Below are 23,665 nucleotides of genomic sequence, written 5' to 3' on the forward strand. Positions count from 1 at the left end.
TAACATGCAGCCTTTGAAATAATTAATAACTATTAACAGAAAGTATAAAATTCGTTTAAAACATTTTGCAAAACTGAATTAAGTGCTCATCAATAATGATATATCAACGTTGGAAGAACAATTACTAAAAAAACTTCAAAGTTCTTGAAACTGATCTACCTTCACATGATACTTAATGTTATTTACACTTCATCAAATCAAAATTCAGTTCACTTTCAACAGTTAAATGTCTAATTATTTTTTATTTACAGCCAATAAATATGATTTGCTGGTATTTAAATAATTAAGTGGAGTAACAAAAAAGAAAATACAGATATAACTACCATGATATCGGGCATGGTTTTCCATGGGTATATCTGAATTATAGGTATACAAGAAAAGAAGGAGTAAATTTGCAGGTTGGTCTTCCACACCCTATTTACTAAGTTAAACACAAACAGAGCAAAAAGGTCACAGGTAGATAAGATGATTATAAAACAAAGTAGTATTATCATCAAAACATTTCAGAAGTTATACTTATCATTCATTTAACAAATGTGTTGGTTTCAAGGCACATTGCGCATTAACAAAATCCAAAAGTGGAACAGAATTCAAAGGGTTTTAATTTTCAGCCTTACACACACACACACACTTCTAGCAGTGAAATTCTGACTTGTTGGTTTTTGATAAAAAATCTATTTTGGCCATTACAGCTCGTACAATAATGATGACATTTACCTCATAACCATTCACTAAAAATCCCAGACATACAATTTTTGAAGCATACACCATCAAAAAAGCCAAAAAACACATGGAGATGATGAATTTTGAATCCCAACTAAACTTTCATTATCAAAGTAAGATCATGAAAATTGAGGGTAACTTACGATGTTGTCATTATGTACATAAAAATGCAAAATCCCAACCATAACAATATAATATATGGTAATGTACAATTATAAATATAGAATGTCATATGTTTTTATCTGTATGAATTTCATGGCATTTATACTGATGATACAACTACATGAATATATCCACAATACATCCCATATTTAACTGTACAAAATGTCATCACTTGACTACACAAAAACCTATTAATCTACAGGACAGCACACATGAGTTAGCAAACTTAAAACATTTAAAGAGAGAATGATTCATGTGCTCATGGGATACCTCAAACACTGTCACACACTCATCATGCACTTGAAACAATCTCATTGAAGTGTGCTCATCTATATATATATATATATATATATATATATATATATATATATATATATATATATATATATATATATATATATATATATATTATATATAATATATATATTATATATAGTACATTGTGTGTATTATATATACATATATATATATATAATACACACATACATATAAAGTGAACTCGCACACTTTCTTTTTTGGAGACTTCCTTCTCTTTTTCTTCTTCAATGCACAGATAGGCCATATGGGATAGCACTGATACCTCTACCTAGGAAGGACATAACATAAACTTGGGCAGAAGTAACACTATAATTTTCACATGATGTAAGATAGGTACTTCTCACCCTCCTTGGGGAATAGCCACAATTTGCTTGAAAAAACAATCAATCCTCTCCTCCCCATATGCTCCTAGGACACTTCAAACTCATCCAAAATTTATAAATATAGAAACATGTGAACTGAATGCATCATTAAATGCTGCAAAAAAGCATTCCCTATTAATAACAAGTATTATTTTTTTAAACCCATCAATTACAGCCTCTTGATATTTAAAAAGATGGAATCCTTTCATTTAATATTAAGACTAGTTTTTGTAATCAGAAGGTGCAAATGCCTTGTAATATAATTCTCACCTCATCAAGTATGGCCTTAGAAATAAAACATGAAATGCACAATTGCTAGTAATAGGTTTTTTCTCCACCATTCGAAAATGCTCTTTCGATAAAAAATATTTACAATAACACACTCATCATACCACTTTCTGAGGATTAGTTGAAAGTTTCGAATATGATGAAAGAAATGTCTACTTGGGAGTGGGAGTTACACATAATTATAATATTTTGAGCATCAGTTGTATTACTTGACCAATCCAATTTTGATGCCACAGACTATGAACTTGTGTACCACAATGCTGATCTTCCTGGATATTAGAAGCGATCAGTGAATTTTAGACATTATTTCAACATCTTAGTCACTTCAGAGCTCAGAATTCAACAAATACAATTCTAGTTAACACTAATTATGGTGTTTTACATCCATTTCAGCAGAATGCCAATGTGGTGGAGTATGAAGCAGGAAGTTTAATCCTTCTCAACACTGTTCACACAGGAGATTAATGCAAAACAAATATCATTGATTATCAGTATCAAATATGCCATTCAGTATACTTAACTATTATCAGGAAGTTGTTGTTGAAAATGTGATGACAGGCTCATGGCTGTCGGGAAGGTATAAAAATGTTGACAGGAATGGTATTAGAAGTCTCCTCAGAATTGGTAAAATGTAATACAGGTAGTGAATTTATATTTAAATTGAGAGAAACAGAAACTGGAACGGTAAATGATTCAATTGGCAACACATCAGTCTCAAGCCCCTTCCCAAATCTTCTGCTCAATTTGTTATTTCCGACAAGATGCTTGAATGTCACTACCAAGGCCAACAGCCAGGTTTAATTTGAATCAATTGGGGAGAGTTCATACTTCTCACTAAAGTCCTTACTTGATAACTTGCTCAAATATTTCTTGAAAGTGTACGGATATGAACAGCAATTGTCCAATCAGAAATTTTATTCATAGGGCATGTTTAGCAATGCCCAGCTGCAGTCAGTACCTAAATGCTAATACCATAATGCATTTCAATGTATTATTGACCATTTATTAACGTGAAATTCCTTTGTTAAGTTCAAACAACTCAACAAAAAACAAATTGTTTATTGGCTAATACTTGAAGCATGCTGTAGTAAACTTGCTATCAAAGATCCCCTGACCTTGTGCAGGCCCGGATTCACAATTTAGATTCAAGTATTTTGGAAACTGATTGCCTATGAAACCTATTATTGCACTCAAGATGACTCAAACATTTTTTTGTTAAAATTTCACCATGCCCTGTGAATAAAGCATAGAGACTGATGTAATCACCTTCCTTTCCATTGATGAACTCTATTTTGAGAGCTTAGCTTCCATTATTCTGTCAGTGCCATCACTCATCACTTTCAAGAAGCATCTCACTTTGGCAGACCATAAGGAAAAGTGTTTCATAAGTAATTCACAGGATGGCTGCAGTTCTTTCATACTTCACAACTCAAACCATCGCTGAGCCCCCCAAATTGTGAGAGTATTTACGCGTCTCTACGCGAGTATTTACTTCTCCTACATCTTAGACGCACGTTTCTTATAGTTGGAAGGTCTCAGTGGATGTATTGTTTGATTTACAAAATAAAAATTTGACAAAAGAGAACAGTCTGCAGAAAATATGAAGAAATGCAATTATTAATTTTGGTAGTTAGCAAAGAAACAGCAAACAATGATGATGCATGAAAATTAATTGCAATGGATGGTTGAACCTTAAGGAAAACATTCCAGCAAAATTAATTATGCCAGCTGGATGGGGGATATTCAAGTGGTCACATACGGTTCTCTGAAGTCATTCCCATTCACAAGATACACTTGCTCAACCCCCATACCCTCATCTCTACTACGTTGGCTCATCAAATTCGGAAAAATTAACATCAATATTTTTAATGAATCAAGAGACTAGAGTTGGGAAAGTACGAGTATGGTGCCATGAGATTATGTGATGACATATTGTGAATCAAAGAACTGATTATTAAAGGGGACACCCTTATCTTTCTTTTGTGGCATGCAAAACAAGACTATCAGGCATTAACTATTGCCCTCCCATACACTCAAGTGAGCATCTCTGTCAGCACTATCTGTAATATCCCTGGACTACACATAAGAATATATCTCCCTTCTTGTTAAGAAGATACCATGTCCCTGTGCCTTGCAGTCAAACTCTTAACCATGACTTCAGATTGTGGTACACACATTTTTCATAGCGACTTGAACCACATGCTGTCTACTGTCACATGCATATTCACAGATTCCCAGGTCACTCAATACAGAACCCAAGAGGATGAACCAATCAACTGATCAACAGGCCTTTAAGAAGGAGAAGAGCATAGATATGCCTTCAGCAGAGAGGGATGTACCCTGGTGGACAGCCTTTTCATTCAAATGACATGGAAGGGCATCACAACTCCCAAGATCTACAGCTCCAATGCCATCTCTCTGACCTCAGGGCACTTTTGATCCATGATAAGGCAAATGCAAATGAATACTGACAGCAACAAAGCTAATCCACTGAAATTTGTACGCAATTGCACAGAAAAGTGAGAGGGGGGAGGATCCCAAAGGGGGCAGTCCTGGTGAAACACCACCAAGGAGCAAAATCAAAAATTCCATAAACAGCTTCCATTCAAAATAAATGTTAGGATGGGTTGCTGCAATTACACATGCATGATGACACATTTCAATATTATTCTTTTTTTCTCACAATGAGCTCCAAAAAAGCTAAACCCTTAATATACAGTTTCAGGCATAACATGGTGGAAATCCTTCATGATGAAAGACAACACTTTGCTTTCTTGCATAGAATTTTTTTCTTATTACGACCTAGGTTTCGTTACAGCATAACATCTTCAGGTGTTCAGACCTGAAGATGTTGCACTGTAACAAAACCTTGGTTTTAATAAAGAAAAAGTTCTATGCAGAAAAGCTAAGTGTCTTCCTTCATTACCAAACCCTTAATGATTAATTTCTCTCTCTATCAACCATCAACCCTACCCATTGCAAGGGTCAATTACCACTTAGAGATTTGGATGCATTGCTCAAATGGAATGTTAAGCATTTTTTAATTACATATGAACACTGACCATTTTGCAGCAGAAGAAAGTTTCTTTACAAGAAAAATAAAGACAATACCAAGCAACTTCACAAATAAAAGTTTTCCCGAGTGAACTCCGCATGTATTTCTTTTCTATGATGTTCCTGATTGCCACAGGAAGCAAATGCATGGTTGGGCTATTAGGGTGTTATATAACTCCTATGAACTGTTGGAAAGTTGAGTTTGGCTACCAATTTATCTACTTCACAAGTCCCTTTCTACTGATGGGTGACAATAACAGGCTCTGTCATTGACTGGTAGGCATGACAGGAGGTTTAAATGTGCACCTCACAAGGAACAAAGTACCACAAAGACCTCTGCTCTTCTTCAGGGACTATTATTCTACCATTACAAAGACAACAGACCCAACCTGACCAGAGAAATGCAAACTATGCCGGTAGAACAATAACATACAAACAGTTCTGTCACAGGGGCTTTCTCCTTGTGACTCAAAACACTTATCGATAAAAATCACACTATATTTTGTAAAGACTAATTGTTATCACGCATCATTTGGGACAGGAAGGAATGAAATATTTTCCACATGGATGCCTTTCAAAAGCTCCAAAAGACATATATGGAATTGGAACTAATTCAGAAGCAGGAGGTGAAAATTATATCACAACGGTAAAGATGGCAATAAAGTCAATACTGTCACATGCAACTTCATCAAAGCTGTACCCTTGATTCAAAATTCAAATATATATGCAGAATCCCGTGTCAGTCAACCATTCTCTTCTATGGAATAACTTGTCAAGAAAGTTTAAAATGGCATCAGAACCTCATGAACAGGTTTAGAGCATATGTCTGCATATGAATGTATTTATATTTTCATCTACCTTATAAACTTAAAAAATTCTCACTTAAATACAATTCTCCTTACCTTTTCTCTACTGAACATAAAGCACCATTAAATTAACAAATTTATTTTTTTTAAATGCATATGTATAGAGTATTTACTTGCACGAATGCCTTACAGAGCATGCTTACTTCTATTTTATTTTTTTGCAAGCACATAATTTTCTGTTTAAAACACACAGAGAGTAGCTCCACCCGTTTCCTTGACATCACACTTCATCTCAACCCCTCGTGTCCAAGGTGCTCCTCATGGCACAATTGGTTACTCGGATGCAATTTCTCAAGAGGCGGGAGGGATCACGGCACTCCTCACCCCCTTGTACCGTATGAAGGTGTGTGCGTGCATTCGGATGAAGGAGAGAGCGGTGCAACTCCCTCTCCCAAGGGCAAGCAATCTCCTCCATGCCCTTGGGAAACCCCACATCAACCAGCCCTCCCTTTTGGCTGCAGTTCCACCTACACACATCTGGTGTATCAGGAGAGAAAAAGATGCAGGCAGGGCAAAACAGAGCCCGCTGGTCATGCATGGGTGCACGCACTTGTCTCCTGCCTCTGCCATCCACGTATGAGCCTCTCTCAGCTCTTGACCCATATCCTCAATAAACAATACATCCTTTGAAATGATGCGTACTTAAGTCATTGTCATTGGCTGCTGCTGATATCAATAGTGGATACTCCTAGGCAAAAATGTGTAAATAAATACTTAAATGCTAATATTCCAGTCATCATCTTCATTAAGGCATTGCAGTATGCATGATAGATGCATTAACTCTGATATAAGATACCCATGCCTGGCCAAAAATATCCCTATTCAGTCATTTTGCTACCTGTTAATGGAGTTAAATTAAGGTTTCATTCACGCATTGATCTTCTTGTAGTTAACACCACTGATTTACACCTTATAATTACCTCACTGATGATAAGTCACCCCGTAATATAAATTAGTGTTCATATTATTTCCATTATTTACATATTCACCAGGGAGTATCTACCATTGACATCGACATACTACCTCCCAAGAAGATATTTTGTCCACATGGCAACACCCAGAAAATGAATGCATATTCCACTGACTGCCGTGAATGACTACTAGAAAATTATTCACATACGTGTACTGAACAATTTCTTCCACAGAAATATAATTACCCCAAATATATGTTCCCAAAGCCTCTTAAACAACCCGACAAAAATTTTGTAACCCAGGATAGCACACAGGCAAATACTGAATGAAGCTAATACCATTGTCATTCCTTCAATGCACAAGTTTAACCGCGGCAATGACATTCAAAGCATTCATAGATAAGCAAAACAATGTGGGCCCACGTTTTGGATTTAAAAAAAAAGGGGCTTTCATGAAAGTTTCAAAAGTTCTAAGAAAAACTGACAACCCTACATCTAAGATGCTGAATTTACGGATTGGAAATCATCTAGATTGGAATAATGAGAAACCCAAAGAAATAACAGTACCAGTAAATAACCACACTTTAAGCAGACTTCCTCAGTCCTCATCACATCTATTGTCCAGACAAGGGAGGGATATAAATTAAATGTTCAGAGCATGACTCTTTAACTCCCTAGAACTTAGTCATATTCAAGTGAAATGGAAGTTAGTGTCTCAATTATGAACACCTTATCTTGATAACATCCCATTATTTAATACCAAGAATAACCAAAGTAGTATCATGCAGTTGCATGAGCAACTTCCTTTTCAGCAAAATTAAAGTAATCATTGAAACTACTTACTCCAAAACGTTTTTGGCTACAGTCAGCACTCATATGCTTTGCACGTAACATGGTTAAACCAATTGGAGATACTCATCAAAAGCAGTTTTCTATCCCTGCATGCAGCAGGTCGAAGAGATAGGAGTAGATATTTTATATGTACAGAGAATAATATTGATATGGATGTTATTTTCATGTGTTGTTGGACACCCTTGTGGCAACTAAAAGTCAAAGAAAGGAGTGGCAATCATAATGACACGAAGGGGAAGCTGCCATGCATCTGGACAAAGTACCTTGGAGCCCATTCACCCACATCAATTCCCCTTGGCTACAAGTTTTAGCGCCAAATGTGTGTAATGGATTGACCATGTTGTGTGTATTTGGACATAATTGCATAGCATACAATGAAAAGTATGAAGGTCATTTTGATATAAGATGGGAGAGGGGTCGGGCACTCTACACATAGCTTCCCTTAAACAAAACATATTCTTCCCTCCGCCCCTCTGCTTGGGGCAACCAACGACAAGTGAGAAGCACTGCCTCTTCTCACTCTAACACACACTCTTGTGCACCCCTACATGCAAATCTTCTCTCATTCATGGGGATGCTCACACCAGCCAGCCACACACCAACACTCATCTCCCTCATTGCGCACCTTGTGGTGTGGAGAACACACCTCCCTCAAGCCCCCAAATGAAACACTCCCCCCTTCCCTCCTCACAATGTCTCCATGCCATCTTCTTTTTTAGGAACTAGGCTTGCGCAAACTTACCACTAGAAGCATTACCTCCTGTTCAACTCCATCTTGATTGCTGAAAAAATATAAAAATGGAAGTATGAGAGTCAACACACTCATCAGGACAAAAATCTTTCCCCATATGAACCTTGAGACTTTGCATCATGAGTGCGACTGACACAGACACACGCAAAAATAACAAAGGGATAGAATCAAGAGGACAGAATGAAATTATCTTCATTGAGGCTCTACATGCCCGCAAATATATGGAAATGGTGGCTGCATATTGGATTATGGGCACATGAATTGTAACTTTACCAAGTGAACTGCTCTAGCTCACAACATTTTCTCCTCCAACTACGGTCAATACCAAAGTTGAGTCAATTACAGGATGCCAACAAACAAAACATGATCATAAGAATATATTAATCAATCAAATACTAAATCCCTCTAGTCCAATGTTTTAACTATTATATTCAAGGTTTTCCTACTTACTTCCTGACAATGCTTTCAACTTCCTGAACAGCCCACCAACCTCACCTTTCCTTTATAAACTTTCAATTTAATTTCACCGTGTCTTCCACTACATTTCTTCTACCCCATTATTTTCCCAATTCAGTTTATTATTTATCTATTTCTACCCTCTTCAACCTAATTCTGTGTTTACATTCTTCCATTTCCCTCTCTTACGTATCTTCTTAATCATATTGTCCTTAATCCAAGGTTTTCTTGTCATTTTATCAATTTTCAATGTAATTTTTTTCCTTGTCATTCCTGGCTCTTGATATAACTCTTGTCTTTATTGCTTGATATGATCTCCCTATTTAATTTCTCTGGAACCATTCGTGTATCATTCTTTCTGTCTGTTTCATCATAACAGTTGCGAGGGCAAAAGGTCTCACCACCATCTATAGCCTCAGTTGTTAGATTTCTTTCTTGAGAAAGAGAAGTACAAAAGACTTGTCTATAACGTAATGCATTCTAAGACGGATAAGCTTATTTTGATTGAAAATAATATGGAGAATATAGTGGAACATCTGGATGGAGAAAGAGAAAAGGGTATTGGATGTGATAGTGCAAGTTCAAGTGAGGAATTTCGCTTGAGAGACTCTTCGTTGAAAACATACCGCCGACCGGAAAGAAGTCCAGGCCTCAAAGAAGATGTCAGGTGTGCTCTGCACAAGGTAAAAGGAGGGATATAGTGTACTGGTGCCCCACCTGCAATGCAGGCCTATATTTAGAGGATTGCTTCAAATTATATCACACAAAACTGAACAAAAATAACAGAGGCTCGAAACTTGAAGGCAAATAAAAAAGTGAAAATATAAAATATAATGTAAATAAAATTTTTACTAAATAAAATAAGCAAATTAACATAAGGTAAATTTTTTTTAATTTTAGAATAAATATTTAAAAATATATAAATTATTTTCAACAATGCTGCAACAGGGAGAGATTTGAACGAATGAAATAACGGAAGTGGGGCCCAGGCATTTCAATACCTATACTGGCTGGAGTGGTTAATCAGTTTTTTCCTTTATTGTTCTCCAGTGGTAAGTTATGATCTGAATCTACATCAGCTCCCAGAAAACGGTGTAAATTAATTATGCTGTCTCTAAATCTGAGCCTAACCATAATATAAGTAGAATTATTATCATCTAAATTCCTAGGCATTTTCAATGTACACCTATGCTTATGCTGATTTTTAAACCAAATGTTCACTATGATTAACCCCTATTTGCAGCAGAACTCTATTGCTTTCTCTTCACATTCATTCCTTGTTCCTAACCTGCAGTCTTCTTCCTCATGCCTATCTCTCAATTTACCGATTCCCCATCACTATCAAATGTTTCCTCCCAGAAACACCTGAAATTATTTCTTCTAATTGATCATATGTATACCCTATCAAGTTCTTCCCACCTATTACTGCTGAGTGGCATGGCATGTAGGCCTGAACAATGACCACATACATTGGTTCAGCTTTTAATTTTACCAAAAATATTTTATAACTTGCCTGCTCTTTGTTAACTATACTTTTCTTACCTTTTTGGTCATTTCTACTACCACCTCTAGCTGGTTGTCTTCCCTCTACTGTATATATTACCCTGTAACTATTGCACAATACCCTAATGTCCTACCATCTAACCTAAGACAACTTTAAAATATCTCTATTTTCTCTATCTCTCACTTTATATTTCCTGATTTTCCCATCCTCAACACAATCCTAACCTTCCAATCCTCTATTCCACCTTTTTCAGTTATCTTATGTGTATTCTTCTCTGCTGCTGTTGTTGTTGTGACGACAACCTCAGAAGCCTTACCCCTCCTCCTGCCAGGAATGACACAAGGCCCCGTGGGCCAAGTGCTGTTGTTGTCCAGACTCACTCTTAGATCTATATCCATCATTACTGTATAATTAACTGACCTGGCCTTTTGCTGCCTTACTCATCAGTGTTTTGAACATGACATCATCACTCAATGGCCACCCAACTGGGGTCAGATGCCTTTGCAGCCATCTCACTGAGGTACAGATACTGTGCAGACTACCTTGTGTCTGGCTTCCACCCTTCTACCTATCCAACAAGGATGACCCTACCGGGAGCAAATATCATTGCTTCCGCCAGAGTAGCCCTTGGGATGAAGAGAATGCACAAGCCCGACCACCACATCAAGATTGTAGTCCAAGGGAGAGTATACAATGTGCAATGCAACATATCAGTTGTGAAGTTCATTTTACTTAAATTCATGTCATTGTTTCAAATTATTTATGATAAATCTGTGTGCTTGCTACACCAAATTGCTAGATTTATCAATTGGATAATCAGCCCTATGGATTTGGATATTATCCTAGAAAAGGTTAATAGAAAAGTTTGGCTAAGACTAGCATTGCCAATGATATCTACCAACATTCACACTTCCTGCCACCGGAAAACGGGCACTCGGAGAAGGGTGTTACAGCAGAGAACCAAACTTAGGGCTTCAAAGGACATTGCTATGTGGTTCCCAGCGAGAGACATTTCAGAGATCTCAGCAATACAAGCCTCAATCACCTCTACCCAGCATTAAATACAGATAGCTTTATCTACATTACCATTCACCTACGAGTGTTTCAGTTATGAATATTCGATGACACTTTATAAATAATTTTTACAGCCTAATTTGGAAGTAACTCTCCTTTTTTCAATCATTCCAAAGGAAAAATAAATAAGGCTGCTTAAAAACCAATTTTAGCAACATTCGCAGTAACTCATGCTAACATAAAGCAATGTTCTAGAGCACTCATAATTAACTGTATGCTCAAGAGCCAGGTGAATAAATTATTACAGTGTGGCGGAAGACCTTTCATAAATGTAGTCGTAGTTTTAGGAAAGGCCACCGACAGCTAAGATCATTTGCACCATTAGGGATGGACAGGAAAGGATGAAGGGTGGAGAAAAACCTGGCATTGGCATTAGCCTACTCTTAACGAAAGGTACCAAGGGGTCCGCAGCTTAACGTCCCATATGACGGACTCGGGCGCGCTCCCCAAAGTGCCCTATACAAAGCACCTTGTGGGAGGGAGTGCTGGAAATTATTTTAGCGCAGGCGGTGCTAGGAAATACTAATAAAGCACATATAAAGCGTTTGAATGAACAGCAGATTTATTCTGAGTGCTGTGGATAAAAGACCAAGGTCAACACGGTAAGATATATGCCACGGGCGCAACGTGCACAAGAGGGATGAACGCTCGGCTGGGGTTGAGAAGTGACTACTTCCACGTGGGTCAAAATGCCTCCTCGTGGGTCGTGCCTAGGGTGACACCTCGCGGCACACCCCTGAATTGCACAAACAAATGAACTGCTACATCAACAAATGAACCGCCACACACCTCAAGTAGGGATCAGGATACCACTGAAAAATATCTGCCACCACTGGGATTTGACCCTGGGCCCACTGGATGGGAAGCCAGTACGTTAGCCACCTCACCATCCTGATCCCCTTCCTTTAATGTCATGAGCCATTTTCACTAAGGTGGGAGAAAAGGCAATGGATGCGAATGGGATAAGAGGGAATGCCTCTTGCGGGGCCAAACACATAACTTGCCATTCAAGTAACCTTAAGCTCGATAACCACCTCTAAAATAATTTATAATTAAATAAATGAATTAACTATAAATACTAGCTTCCACCCAAACAAAGGAAATCCACATGTCATTTCAAGCCATTATTTCCAAGATCAAACAGTATTACTTTTTATCAACTTAGTAAGTAGATTTGCTTGCCTGTAATTACATATTTCACTATTATTGGTGTATTATGCAGTATTACCACATACTATGAATGATTTGCTTATTAGGGTTGTCAACAAATCTAAACTAAAGATGTTCCCAGAAACAGATGTCCCTGCACTTGAGGGACCACTCATATGGAAGCATCTCATCGTGCACCAATATTTATTGGCTCTAGGAATGCCCAAACCTTTTGCAATACGATGCAGTGAAAAAATGGCTTATTGGGGTACAATGACCGGATGATCCATTGGTTGCCCGTCATTATGCTTCTCATTGTCCATGTAAATCAATTAATTCCTTCCCACTCACCATCAATGATATCCTGCTTCATCCGGCCCAGCTCCTTGCGCATCTCCTTTAGGATGTCCTGTTTCAAGGATTCCAGTTCGAGGGGCGTGGCGGCACTGATGGCAGACAAAGATGCCCCCTCAGCAGCACCAGATGGCCGCCCTGACTCCTCTGAGGCCGACCCAAACCGTTTGCGGGATGGCTTTGGGGAACCATCCGATGCCCCATTCGAGAACTTGGAGCCACTGCCATTGGTGGCAGCACCACCACCGGAGGCCTGTGGTCCCTTGTCCCAGGGCTTCTTATCACCATCCCCCTCCTGCAATAATTTAACAAGGGGACAAGTTGACAACTCCAGGCTTCACACACACTTAAGTATTGCTTCCTTTTTGAATTCTGCATCATTTATCAATCAATCCTATGTTGCTAATATTTTAAAAACGCTGATGGTGAAGTTTTATCAAGATCAAATAATATTTAGAGAGTTTAAATCGAGTCACCAAGTTATTTTTGCAATAACATCAGGTGCAAATGGGAGTCTTGACAAACAGGATACACAATATTGATATTTAATATAGCCATGTAATAATTTACATGAAAAATAAACTACCAAAAACATACGAATCTACAGAGTTATACAAGGTCTGCACAAAAAAAGATGAGACTGAACTTTCTACACGTTGACTGCTTGACAGATCACAATCAGTGAGTTGTCGCCTTCCAGTGGCATCTGTAAGAAATCAAACACCACCTCGACTGTGGCATTTTTGTCAACTTGTCTCTGCACTACAGCGATTCTTGTCTCAGCTTGTGCATAGTTGCTGTACAAATTCTTGTGCTGTGAGAATGAAGCTGTTAGAGAAGCAGTGCATGTGCGTTGAATTTTGTTTTAACCTCAGGAAAAGAGCAACTGAAAATTTGCAATGGCTCAAGAGGTATTTGGCAGAGCATATATGTCAGTCACAATTTTACTGGTACAACCTTCTAGTCTGGACAAACTTCGACTGATGAAGAATTGAGAAGTGGACAACCATCGACATCAACTAACAATGCCCACATCAACAGTGTGAATGATTTAGAGCATGGAAACAGTAGGTTAACTGTCAAGGAGATTACCAATGAAGTTAATATTGCTGTTGATTTGTGTTTCACCATTTTGACGGAAATTTGGGCATGCAGCGTGCCACGTCCAAATTTGTACCACAAGTGTTTATAGATGAATAAGCAAAAACATCACGACATCAGTCAGGAACTGCTTGATCGTTCCCACGATGACTTAAACTTGTTAAAATAAATTGTCACAGATGATGAAACCTGGGTTTATTGCTATGATAAAAAAACCAAAGCCAGGTCTTCACAGCGGAAAAGGGCATCTTCCCTCAACCCAAAAAAGCTCAAATGTCACGATTGAACAGGAATGTGATATCGATCGTTTGCTTTGATTGGAAAGAGATTATTCATTATGAATATTTCCCAAAGGACAAGCAGTGAATGGGCAACACTAAATAGTGGTAATGAGAAGGTGAGACACGCCATGTTGCAGAAGAGACCAGTAATGCAGAAAAACCCTTGTCTTGGTGCTTTCATCACGACAACACACTGGCACACACATAATTGATTGTTACCAATTTTTTGGCCAAAAACAGCAAACCGCTGAACCCCCAGCTAACCTACTCTCCAGATCTTGCTCTAGCAGGCGTTTTCCAATTCCCTAAGTTAAAATCCACATATCCTGGATTCCTGGCTTATCTTGGATTGTTTTCATGAATTTTCCCTTCTTACTTCTGGACAGTGCTTTCACCTTCCTTTGCAGCACACTACTTTCGCCTGTACGTCATAAAATTTCCACACCCTCGTACTATGTATTCCTCTACGCTTCTTTCTGTCTGACTATTTCTTCCCTCAGTTTATTATTTAACTCTATACTTCCTTCTACCTCATACTATGTTCCCAATTTCTATTTCCAACTCTCATCTATATTTCTAATCATCACTTGAACACATGGTTTTGATACTTCTTTCTTGTCACTCTGGTTAATGCTTCCAAATTCCATTCCCTAAAACCATCTTTCCTGTTTTATCTTTTTGAATTGGACTCCACACTTCATTATTACTAATTTATGATTGGCATGTACGCCTGAATGTGGCATGTACACCTGAACAAGGATCAATTTCATCGGTTCACCTTTAACAATTTTACTAATGATATTTTAGTAGTAGCTTGCTCAATCTTAACTACCATTCTCCCTACATTTTGGTTCAATACTATTACCGCTCCTTGCAGGCCCTCATCCCCACCACTATACAAGGTCTGTCCCAAAAGTAGTATGACTTATTTTTTCCCGGATAGACAGATGGATGGGATGTGGTTCCTCTGGCTGGGTTCGAGGGAGGGGAGTCTCAGGAGAGGCTTAAAGGCAGTTGGCTCCCAGCCTTTGCGAAGTGCAGATCATTTGTTAGCAAAACCTTAATAATATAACCATGTTCCACTCCGCAAGGAACCGGTTATTGGTACAGCATGACCCCATCAAATTTTGCATGAAACTGGGAAAAACTATGAAAGAGACTCATGAGATGCTCAAGGTAGCTCGGGTGTTTCTGAGTGGTAGAAGTTGTTTTGGGAGGGTAGAGTAGATACTGAAGATTCAGGATGCCCCTCAACCCCATAAAGTGATGAAAATATTTCATGAGTGAAGGCTCTGTTGGACAGGGATCTCAGATGTGAAGTGTTTGCATGGTTTCTAATGAACTTGGCTCCCTACAAGTGATGTGCATCAACTTCATGTGAGTGAGGATCAAATTTTTTAGACAATGCCCCACCTGACAGACTTCTTCCTCTTCCCCCACCTCAAATCCATGCTGAAAGGATGCCACACTACAGCTCAGTGGAAGCGTTACAACAGGCCATGATGAATGAGCTTAGAAGCATTCCAGGTGCAGTCTTCCAGAAGGCTCACAAAGCGTGGAAAACCCACTAGTAGCGGTGTGTGGACGCACAAAGGTGTTACTTTAAAGGATTCTGAGTGAATGTATCAATTCTGGCAATAAATATTTTTGAATTGACTCAATCCTACTACTTTTGGGACAGGCTTTGTATATTACTGTGTGATTTTGTTCTACATTATCCTTCCATCTCCCTTGGCACAGCATTTTAATATCTACACTTACTCTCTCCATTTCTTGCTTTATGTTTTATAATTTTTTTATCCTCTACGTCATCCCCATTTTGAGACTCTATTCTAACTAATTTGGTCCTCTTTTGTGTCTTTTGCGCTGCTCCCATCACTCATGCTTTACATAACATCCCTAGGAAAATTAACTGAGGTAGTTTCATTTTACCATCTTTTATATTATTGTTAATGTAACACCATCACTCAAATGGCCATCCCACTGAGGATCAGATGCTCTATGACTACCAATCGTCAGTCTAATTCCCTTTGACCTATCTGGGATGGGCAACCGTAGTAGGAGCAAATACTTCAATTATTCCAGCCAGCAAAGCTCTAGGGGTCATCAAAATGCAAAAGCTCTTCCACCACATCTAGGTTGTAGTCCATGGGAGAGTATACAATGTGCCATGTAATATATCAGTTGTGTATGGAGGGGCACATTGTACATCAATAGTAGAAATAAAATACAATAGGATGTAAACACCATGTAATGAGACATTGAAACAGAGGAAAAAATAATTCTTGTGCAATCTAAAACTCTTGCTGTGACTTTTAACTATGTTTTATGCTTACATAAATGAACCTACATAATAGCTGGCAGCTACAGAGTAGGACTTCCAATTAATATTTATATATAAAATGAATGACTTAAAACATTTGGAGGGAAAACACTTGACTTGCCAACACCTACCATGCAAGTGTCTACAAAGAAAAAAGAGGGATGCCGAACCTGCTGCATGTCAACCTTTGTGCAGTCCTGCTTCTCGGCAGCAGCCCTCCGGCGTGCCAACGTCTTTGCCATCTCGTCCATCATGCTGGCCATACCAACACCACTGCCTCCTCCTCCCCCTCCTCGGCCCAGCGTGCCATAGTTGCTGCTTCCACTGCTGCTTGTGCTGCTCCCGCTGTTCTCCGTTGACTGTGATGGGAAGGGAGATGGGGCACTCCCCTGCTGAGGAGCCAATACATAATAAAAGCACACGCTCATGTTTCCATAGACCACAGCCACCTCTTCCAAAAGTGGCACAAAGAAAGTTTGACCACAGAAATCAAACAAGGCACCTTGGATTCAAGTAGAGGCTCATGTGATTCCACTCCCAAAAATAGAATCATAACTTTGAATAAGAGACTTTCACAAAGTCTGAGGCTCTTTGGAAAGAATGGATATCATTTTGGCCATTACAGAGTAACAACTAATTACCAATATAGTATCAGTTTAATGTGAATGCTTGATCATAAATACACCAAATATATTCGTTAACAATTCAAATAAACTGCGAGGAATGCAAAGACAGGCACTTTCAACAAAGTCATCTGCAAATGCGCATTTCACTTGGAAGTTGTTGCATTGTAAAAAATATTTAATTTATAAGCATTCAAAAATTTTAGAAATTTATTATAGTGCATTAATGCTACAAACCTAACCAAAATCAGTTATGTAGTATTAAGTGTATTGCATGACCATGAGTTCTGTTAGAGGGTAATCAATCTAGATCATTATACACTCAAGGAACTACAAGTTATCTCTGAAATAGGAATGGGATGAAAATAGATCAGTGCAAGTTGATTCAAGTTAAACATGGCTGTGATTATGATGTCAGACACTTATATTCAAGTCTCTTGCACAAGAAAGACATTAAGAGAAGAATTAGGGGAAATAGTTGAAAAAAGCAAAGGGGACATAAAGAGTACATACAAGCTAATAAGGCTTCAGAATAGGATAAAACATGTACCCCAAGCCAATATTTAAAATAAACGTGTGCACAAAGCATTTTAAAGACATGTAGAAATCAATGGTAAAGGAAAAATTAGGGCCTCCCCATTTTGGTAAATATTTTATGCTAATGTACATTACCACTGATGTTGTCAAAACCATGCAATTATAATATATTGTGAAACTCACAAATAATTTCCAATTTCCCCTTTATAACGGATAATCAAGTGGGGGCTAATGTACCCTATCTTTCAGCTGATGAGGAATCATGCTACTGAATTTGAACTTTGTGACAAATTAATTAGTTCAAGACATTATAGGAAGACACTGCCCAACTCCAGATGCCTATACCCAACCAAAAAAAGAGAGAGGAAAGCCAAAGCCCAAGCCAAAGGGCATGGGCATGGATTAAGACTTACTCCGATTTAGGGGTTGGGAAATGAGCTCCTAGGGAAGATGTACCATTCTATCCAATAGTTCACAGCATCATTTTAACCAGAAAATGTAATCCACTTAACAATGAAGGGCCTTATCAGTAGTAGCCATTTAAAAAATTGCTATGAAATCCAGCATCCAATTTAGTACTTACAAATGACACCTTTAATTCAGAAACTAACCCATTCCAATTTTGAATTGGCACTAATGCAAAAATATCCTACATTTTGCCTATGTATACAATAGATTAGAAAGATGAAACAAAAATAAAGTCAATCACAATAGCCAATTCTGAGGTGGGAGAAAACCAAATTACTAGGTTGGCAACGAACTTGCAACCTCTGGTATAGCCAGCAGGTAAGGTTGCCACTCTTCAGCCTGGCAAGCAGAGTAAAGTGTGATCAATCTGCAGCAGAACTGCTGATGCTAGCTTCCCGTCAGAGCCAACACTGCACCTGCAGCCATTCGTTGTTTGGTTCCTCTCCACCATGAATTCAACCCTATCCCCCTTCCCCTGCTGGCACTCACCTTGCTGGCCCTGCGCAGCCTCGCGTTCTGCAGCGCCGACGCCAGGGAATACGTCTCTGGTCCATCGGCACTCGACGACCGGCTCATGTTGGGGGCGGGGGGGTGGCGGCGGAGGTGCAGGGCCCCCGGCGATGACGGCAGCCGGCGGGGCGGGGGGCGGCGGCGCCATTCCAGCAGGCATCGGGGGCGGCGCGGGTCCACCTGCCGGCGGGGCGGGGGGCGGGGGCGCGGGGGGCACGGGTGGGGCGGGGGGGGCGTGGGGGAGGGCTGGCGGCGGCGGCGGCTGCTGCTGCGGAGGGGACGGGGGCACGGCGGCCACCACCATCGAGGAGGAGGAGGAGGGCGATTGCTGCTGCTGGTGGGGCGTAGGGGTCAGGGGGGGTGGGGGGGCGGGGGGCTGCTGGGGCGCTGGCGGCGCCGAAGAGGTGCGGTGGTGGCCCGGGGGCAGGGAGGAGGGGGGGACAGAGGAGGCACTGTTAGGGCCAGCCATCGTTCCAATTACTGCCAGAGACGGGGGCGAGTGGTGGGGAGAGAGGGGGGGGAGAGAGAGGAGGGTGGGTGGGTTGGTGGGTGGATGGGTGGGTGGGGGAGAAAGAGAGAGAGAGAGATAGCGAGGGCATGGGGGTGGCGGCAGTGCACTGCTCTCCCGGGAGAGCACGCGCCAGTGGGCAGGCCCTCTCCTCTCGAGGATACCTCCCGCTCCCCCTCTCTGCATCACCCACACACCACAATGCTCTGGCTCATCCGTTTACTCTTCAACAGAGTGTATCATTCCCTGGCATCATTACATGCACACATTCTGCTTATTGAAACTAGTTTTTGTATGACCCTTAAGAACTCAGATTGTAGGTATTCACGGCGATGCTGAAATTTGCTTTTCAGGATGGTTGTCTATGGAGCATTTTGCCGCTCAATATTTATCTTCCTCAACGTTGAGCAGCATGATGCTCCACAAGCAACCTCATGGCACTTGAAATCTACCTTACCACAATCAGTTGAAATCAAGTACTTTGGCAAGCTTAGCTTGGTGAAACCCATAAACTATTTTGATTATTACTTTTCCACAGAATTACAAATGAAACTAACTGTATACTTTGTAGTTAAACTGACAATATCATAATCTGTTGAAATATCTGTACCACTCATTTGACTGTGTCCACTTACTTTCTTGATTTCATTTGCCGACCAGCCTGCCATTATCTTCCTCATTTTTTTCTTCCCAGGGCTCAGAATCAAACCATTTTCAGATATCTAAGTTCCCATTCCCCATTTGGAAAATTTCATACTTTTCCGCATTTAATCAAGAATATATCAAGAAATTGATTGATTCCAGACGTATTCCCGACTGGGTTACCACCCCAAATTTGTAATTCTGTTGCAAAGTAGGAATTATAATAATATGGAGAACCATCTCACATATCACATAGACCAAGACCAGGGGTATAGAAAAAATATTGGAACTCTATTACTCAGGCATCCAACATCATCCATTATTCAAATTTCCCTTGTCGTCCTGACCCTTGTAATTGTTTTTTGAGGGGCAAAATTCACAAATAGCAATTGAACAATCATAATATGATAGCATAACATTTTGGCTCTAACACTCTCCTGCCCTCCCCCCTATTCACTGTCAATGGCTCAAATACAGACATGATCACAAGGTGGCGGTTCCTTTAGAGTTTTGAAGCATGTTGACAAATGAATAAACATGAGAATTTGGCCACAGCAAATAAATTCTGAGTAAAATTTTAACCAATTCAAATAACTATGGGAGATTTTTTTCAATGCAATAATTTCAGTGTAAAAATCGTTCACCTTGACTGGGATTCGAACCCAGATCCCTCAATATCTGGTCAAGTGCTTTAGTCTGTTAAACTATCGAGGCATCCTCTTAAACTTTGAAATTTTGGAGCTTTTAAAGGAACAAGATGTTGTGACGAAATACCATACATAAAATTTCACAGGCATTAGTAGTCGTGCGCGACATGCCACAGTCCACGAGGTTAAAGCCAACTTTTAAACACTTAGGCTGTTTATACCTTGACAAATTCCAAAGAAACTGCAGGAGATATGTAAATAGCCTTCATTTTCATGTTGTTATTGGAGAATTTTGCGGAAACATTTATCTGATACTGTAAAATAAATAATATTGCAGGTGTATTCCACCCTGATAGAAAGCAATTAGACACATCTTAACAGAAGATATTAACACCAAAGCTGGATAAAAAGAGAAATTGAGTGCAAATGATTACTATTGGATAGACTCACATGGATTATGAAGCCTTACACAATTAACAACCACAGAAGTAGAAAATAGCACAAACAACAATTCAAACCAGCCAGAAAAATAAAATTTTATCCAAGGTCAAAAATAACTAATTCTTCTAAAAGCTGACAATCTAACATCCCCTAACACACACCCTGAAGGTGGTTTGCAGGGGGTAAGATGTGGGTATAGAAGAGACTTGAATTTCATGTGTAAAGAGTGAGCATTGCAGATGCAAATTTGTTTTCCCATTTTAAATCGTGCTCATGGAAGACCATCATATACTAACACACCGGCAATCTCAATTTAATATGAGAGTGGGGAATGAAGAGGGAAGGGGAAAGGAAACATTGCAAAGGGGGGGGGGGGCACAGATCTCACCGACTTACATTGCTGCTGCTGGGACATTCTTCTCTCTTGGATAATGGCGACATCCTCTCTTGTCATGGTCCTGTCAATTAAACTGAAATTAATAAGTAAAAATCTGAAAGACTCACATTCGCACTTGTGTGAAAACAATGCACAACTTTAACATTAACAACAACAAAAAATAATATCTGTCTTCAATAGAGGGAAATTCTCATTATATTCATCTGAATGCAAAATCTTAATTTAGAGCAATTTTACACTAATTATTGCAAGATTTTGATCTTATTTCATTGAGCCTTGGTGCAACGTCTTGAGCAGAAAATAAAGAGCACACTAGTTAGGGGGCAAGAACTTAAGGAATACAAATGGTTTTTGAAGCAAAAGGAGCGTATTTACTTAATGTTCAACCTATGTAACTACTATAGTACTTCACTATAGTACTTTGTGCATAACATGCTTTGAACAAAATGAAAATCATTACTTCATGATAGATTTGAAAACAAATCATCAAAACGAGGATATTGAAAATGAATACAAAATCAAAATAATAACTTAACAGGAAAAACTTAAAAGGGCAATAGGCTAAATGGTATCATACCAGGTTCATATGATATTTACCCATAGTAGGCCTAATAAATCTGAGAGGTCATTCTACAAAATGCAGAAGGAAAAATAGAAAATTCACATTACCATTAAGTATGTATTAATGTATGAAGTTGATGCTGATAAAATAGCTACGGCTGATCATGTCACAGCATCAACTTAATACCAGAGATTTTAAAACTAAGAATATGCTTACTCTAATAAGTTTTTAATAACATATAAGGAACCCCTAATTTAGGGCCACTGATGAATTGTTACAGACTTTATTTTTTTAGAAAATAAGTACATTACTTAAATTAAATAAAAATATTTCATATTTAAATTTAAGCTCCTTAAACTCTGGGGCTGTAACATATCATTTGGAGTCATTAGAAGCTGTCAGTGATCAACAGTTTAAAAGAAATTCAAACCAGAAAAGTTCCTGCGAGGGTCAAATCCCAAGATAGTCACGATTTCACTTAATCTGGACCACACTGGCCCTGTAGAATCTGGATTAGAGAGGATTTACAGTAGTACGTAATTTTGGGGTGGAAATAATATTACAAATAAGACAAAACATCAGCTATACTGTAAAAAATTTTAAACTTGTACATACACATCATGAAAAAAAAATTAAGTATTCGATTTAATAAGTTAAATTCTCTGAATATTTTCAGAAATGATGCAACCCATATCCTCCAGTTAATAACATGCCAAGTTTGAAGACCCTATCAAATGAGTGCAGTCACCAATTAAGTGATAAAACTTCTTTACATTTATATATTATTTATTCATGCTATAGAAATAATGCAAATTATTAAAACTATAGAACAAATCATTATTAATAGCTGCTCAATGCATATCCTTACATGAACCTATAGTAAAATACACATAGTAAATATTATAAAAATATCCTAAATATCATAGTTGAAGAAAGGTTTGAAAGTCCACACAAAATGAAAGCTAATTAATACTTCAGGACACAACATTTTTATTTTCAACATATTCTCCTTTAATGCTTATATATTTCATCCTGAACTTCCCCAGTTAGTTAAACCTCCCCAAATTATATGATTGTTCCAACTCCACAAAATTGCCATTTGCTTCCACAATCGCCTCCTTGTTTAAATACAATCTCTTTCCATTCAGTCACTTCATCATACTAGAAAAGAGGTAGTAGTCCAAGTGATTCAAATCTGGAATATTGGGCTTATCAACTGTGGTAAATAGAGAGAATACAGAATTAAAAGAGTAATTCTGTCAATTATGCAGCCACAACTGCAGTGGAGAATGCTGATATGCTGTTGTGATGATGGTTTTTTGATGACCAATCATGCATATATTTTTCAAAGGCTCAGTTTTCAAATTGCCCAATGATGATGCAGGGTGTCCACTTAGGTAGAGTTAGAATCTTTTCTGAATGGTCAATGATTATTTATTCCTTAGAAATCCCAGAAAATAGTCTTGATACCCTTCCAATGCTAAGGTAAGCTCTTTCACTTTTTTGTTGCAGACTCATTACTGACAAATCATTGCTTGGGCTGTTCCTTGGTTTGATCTGTCAGGCATTGTATTCGTGTTTCTTCTACAGTGATGAAATTATTTCATAAGTCATGTGGAGTTTGCTGAAACAGCTGCAAAATGGCCTTGCAACATGTCTCATGACTTTGTCTTTGGTCAACTGCAATCAATTTCCATGATCATCAGTGGATAGCTTTCTCATCACCAAATGTTGATCAAAAATATTATGCACCCATGTATGTGAGGTGCCTACATCATTAGCAATCTCTCACACCTTCACT

At 38.7% G+C, this 23,665-nt stretch overlaps 1 protein-coding gene across 3 annotated transcripts in view; it reads right to left on the reverse strand.

Moving 5' to 3' along the window:
* Positions 1-1,325: 1,325 nt before the first annotated feature.
* Positions 1,326-23,665, reverse strand: part of ena (ENAH actin regulator enabled) — a 47,063-nt gene continuing 24,723 nt past the window's right edge. Inside the window, exons 5-10 of one of the 3 annotated variants that reach the window (XM_071593473.1) lie at positions 21,302-21,375; positions 18,793-19,147; positions 18,647-18,749; positions 16,700-16,921; positions 12,822-13,119; positions 1,326-8,318 (exon numbers count right to left, since the gene is read on the reverse strand). In XM_071593473.1, the coding sequence (XP_071449574.1) occupies positions 8,290-8,318; positions 12,822-13,119; positions 16,700-16,921; positions 18,647-18,749; positions 18,793-19,147; positions 21,302-21,375 (1,081 nt within the window). In that variant the 3' untranslated portion in view covers positions 1,326-8,289. Of the gene's footprint in view, positions 8,319-12,821; positions 13,120-16,699; positions 16,922-18,646; positions 19,148-21,301; positions 21,376-23,665 lie in introns of those variants that run through there. The other 2 variants (XM_071593472.1, XM_071593471.1) reach the window with 2 other exon arrangements.

The sequence above is a fragment of the Hetaerina americana genome, unplaced genomic scaffold (genome assembly GCF_022747635.1).
Source record: "Hetaerina americana unplaced genomic scaffold, ioHetAmer1.1.p SCAF_6, whole genome shotgun sequence".
Lineage (NCBI taxonomy): Eukaryota > Metazoa > Arthropoda > Insecta > Odonata > Calopterygidae > Hetaerina > Hetaerina americana.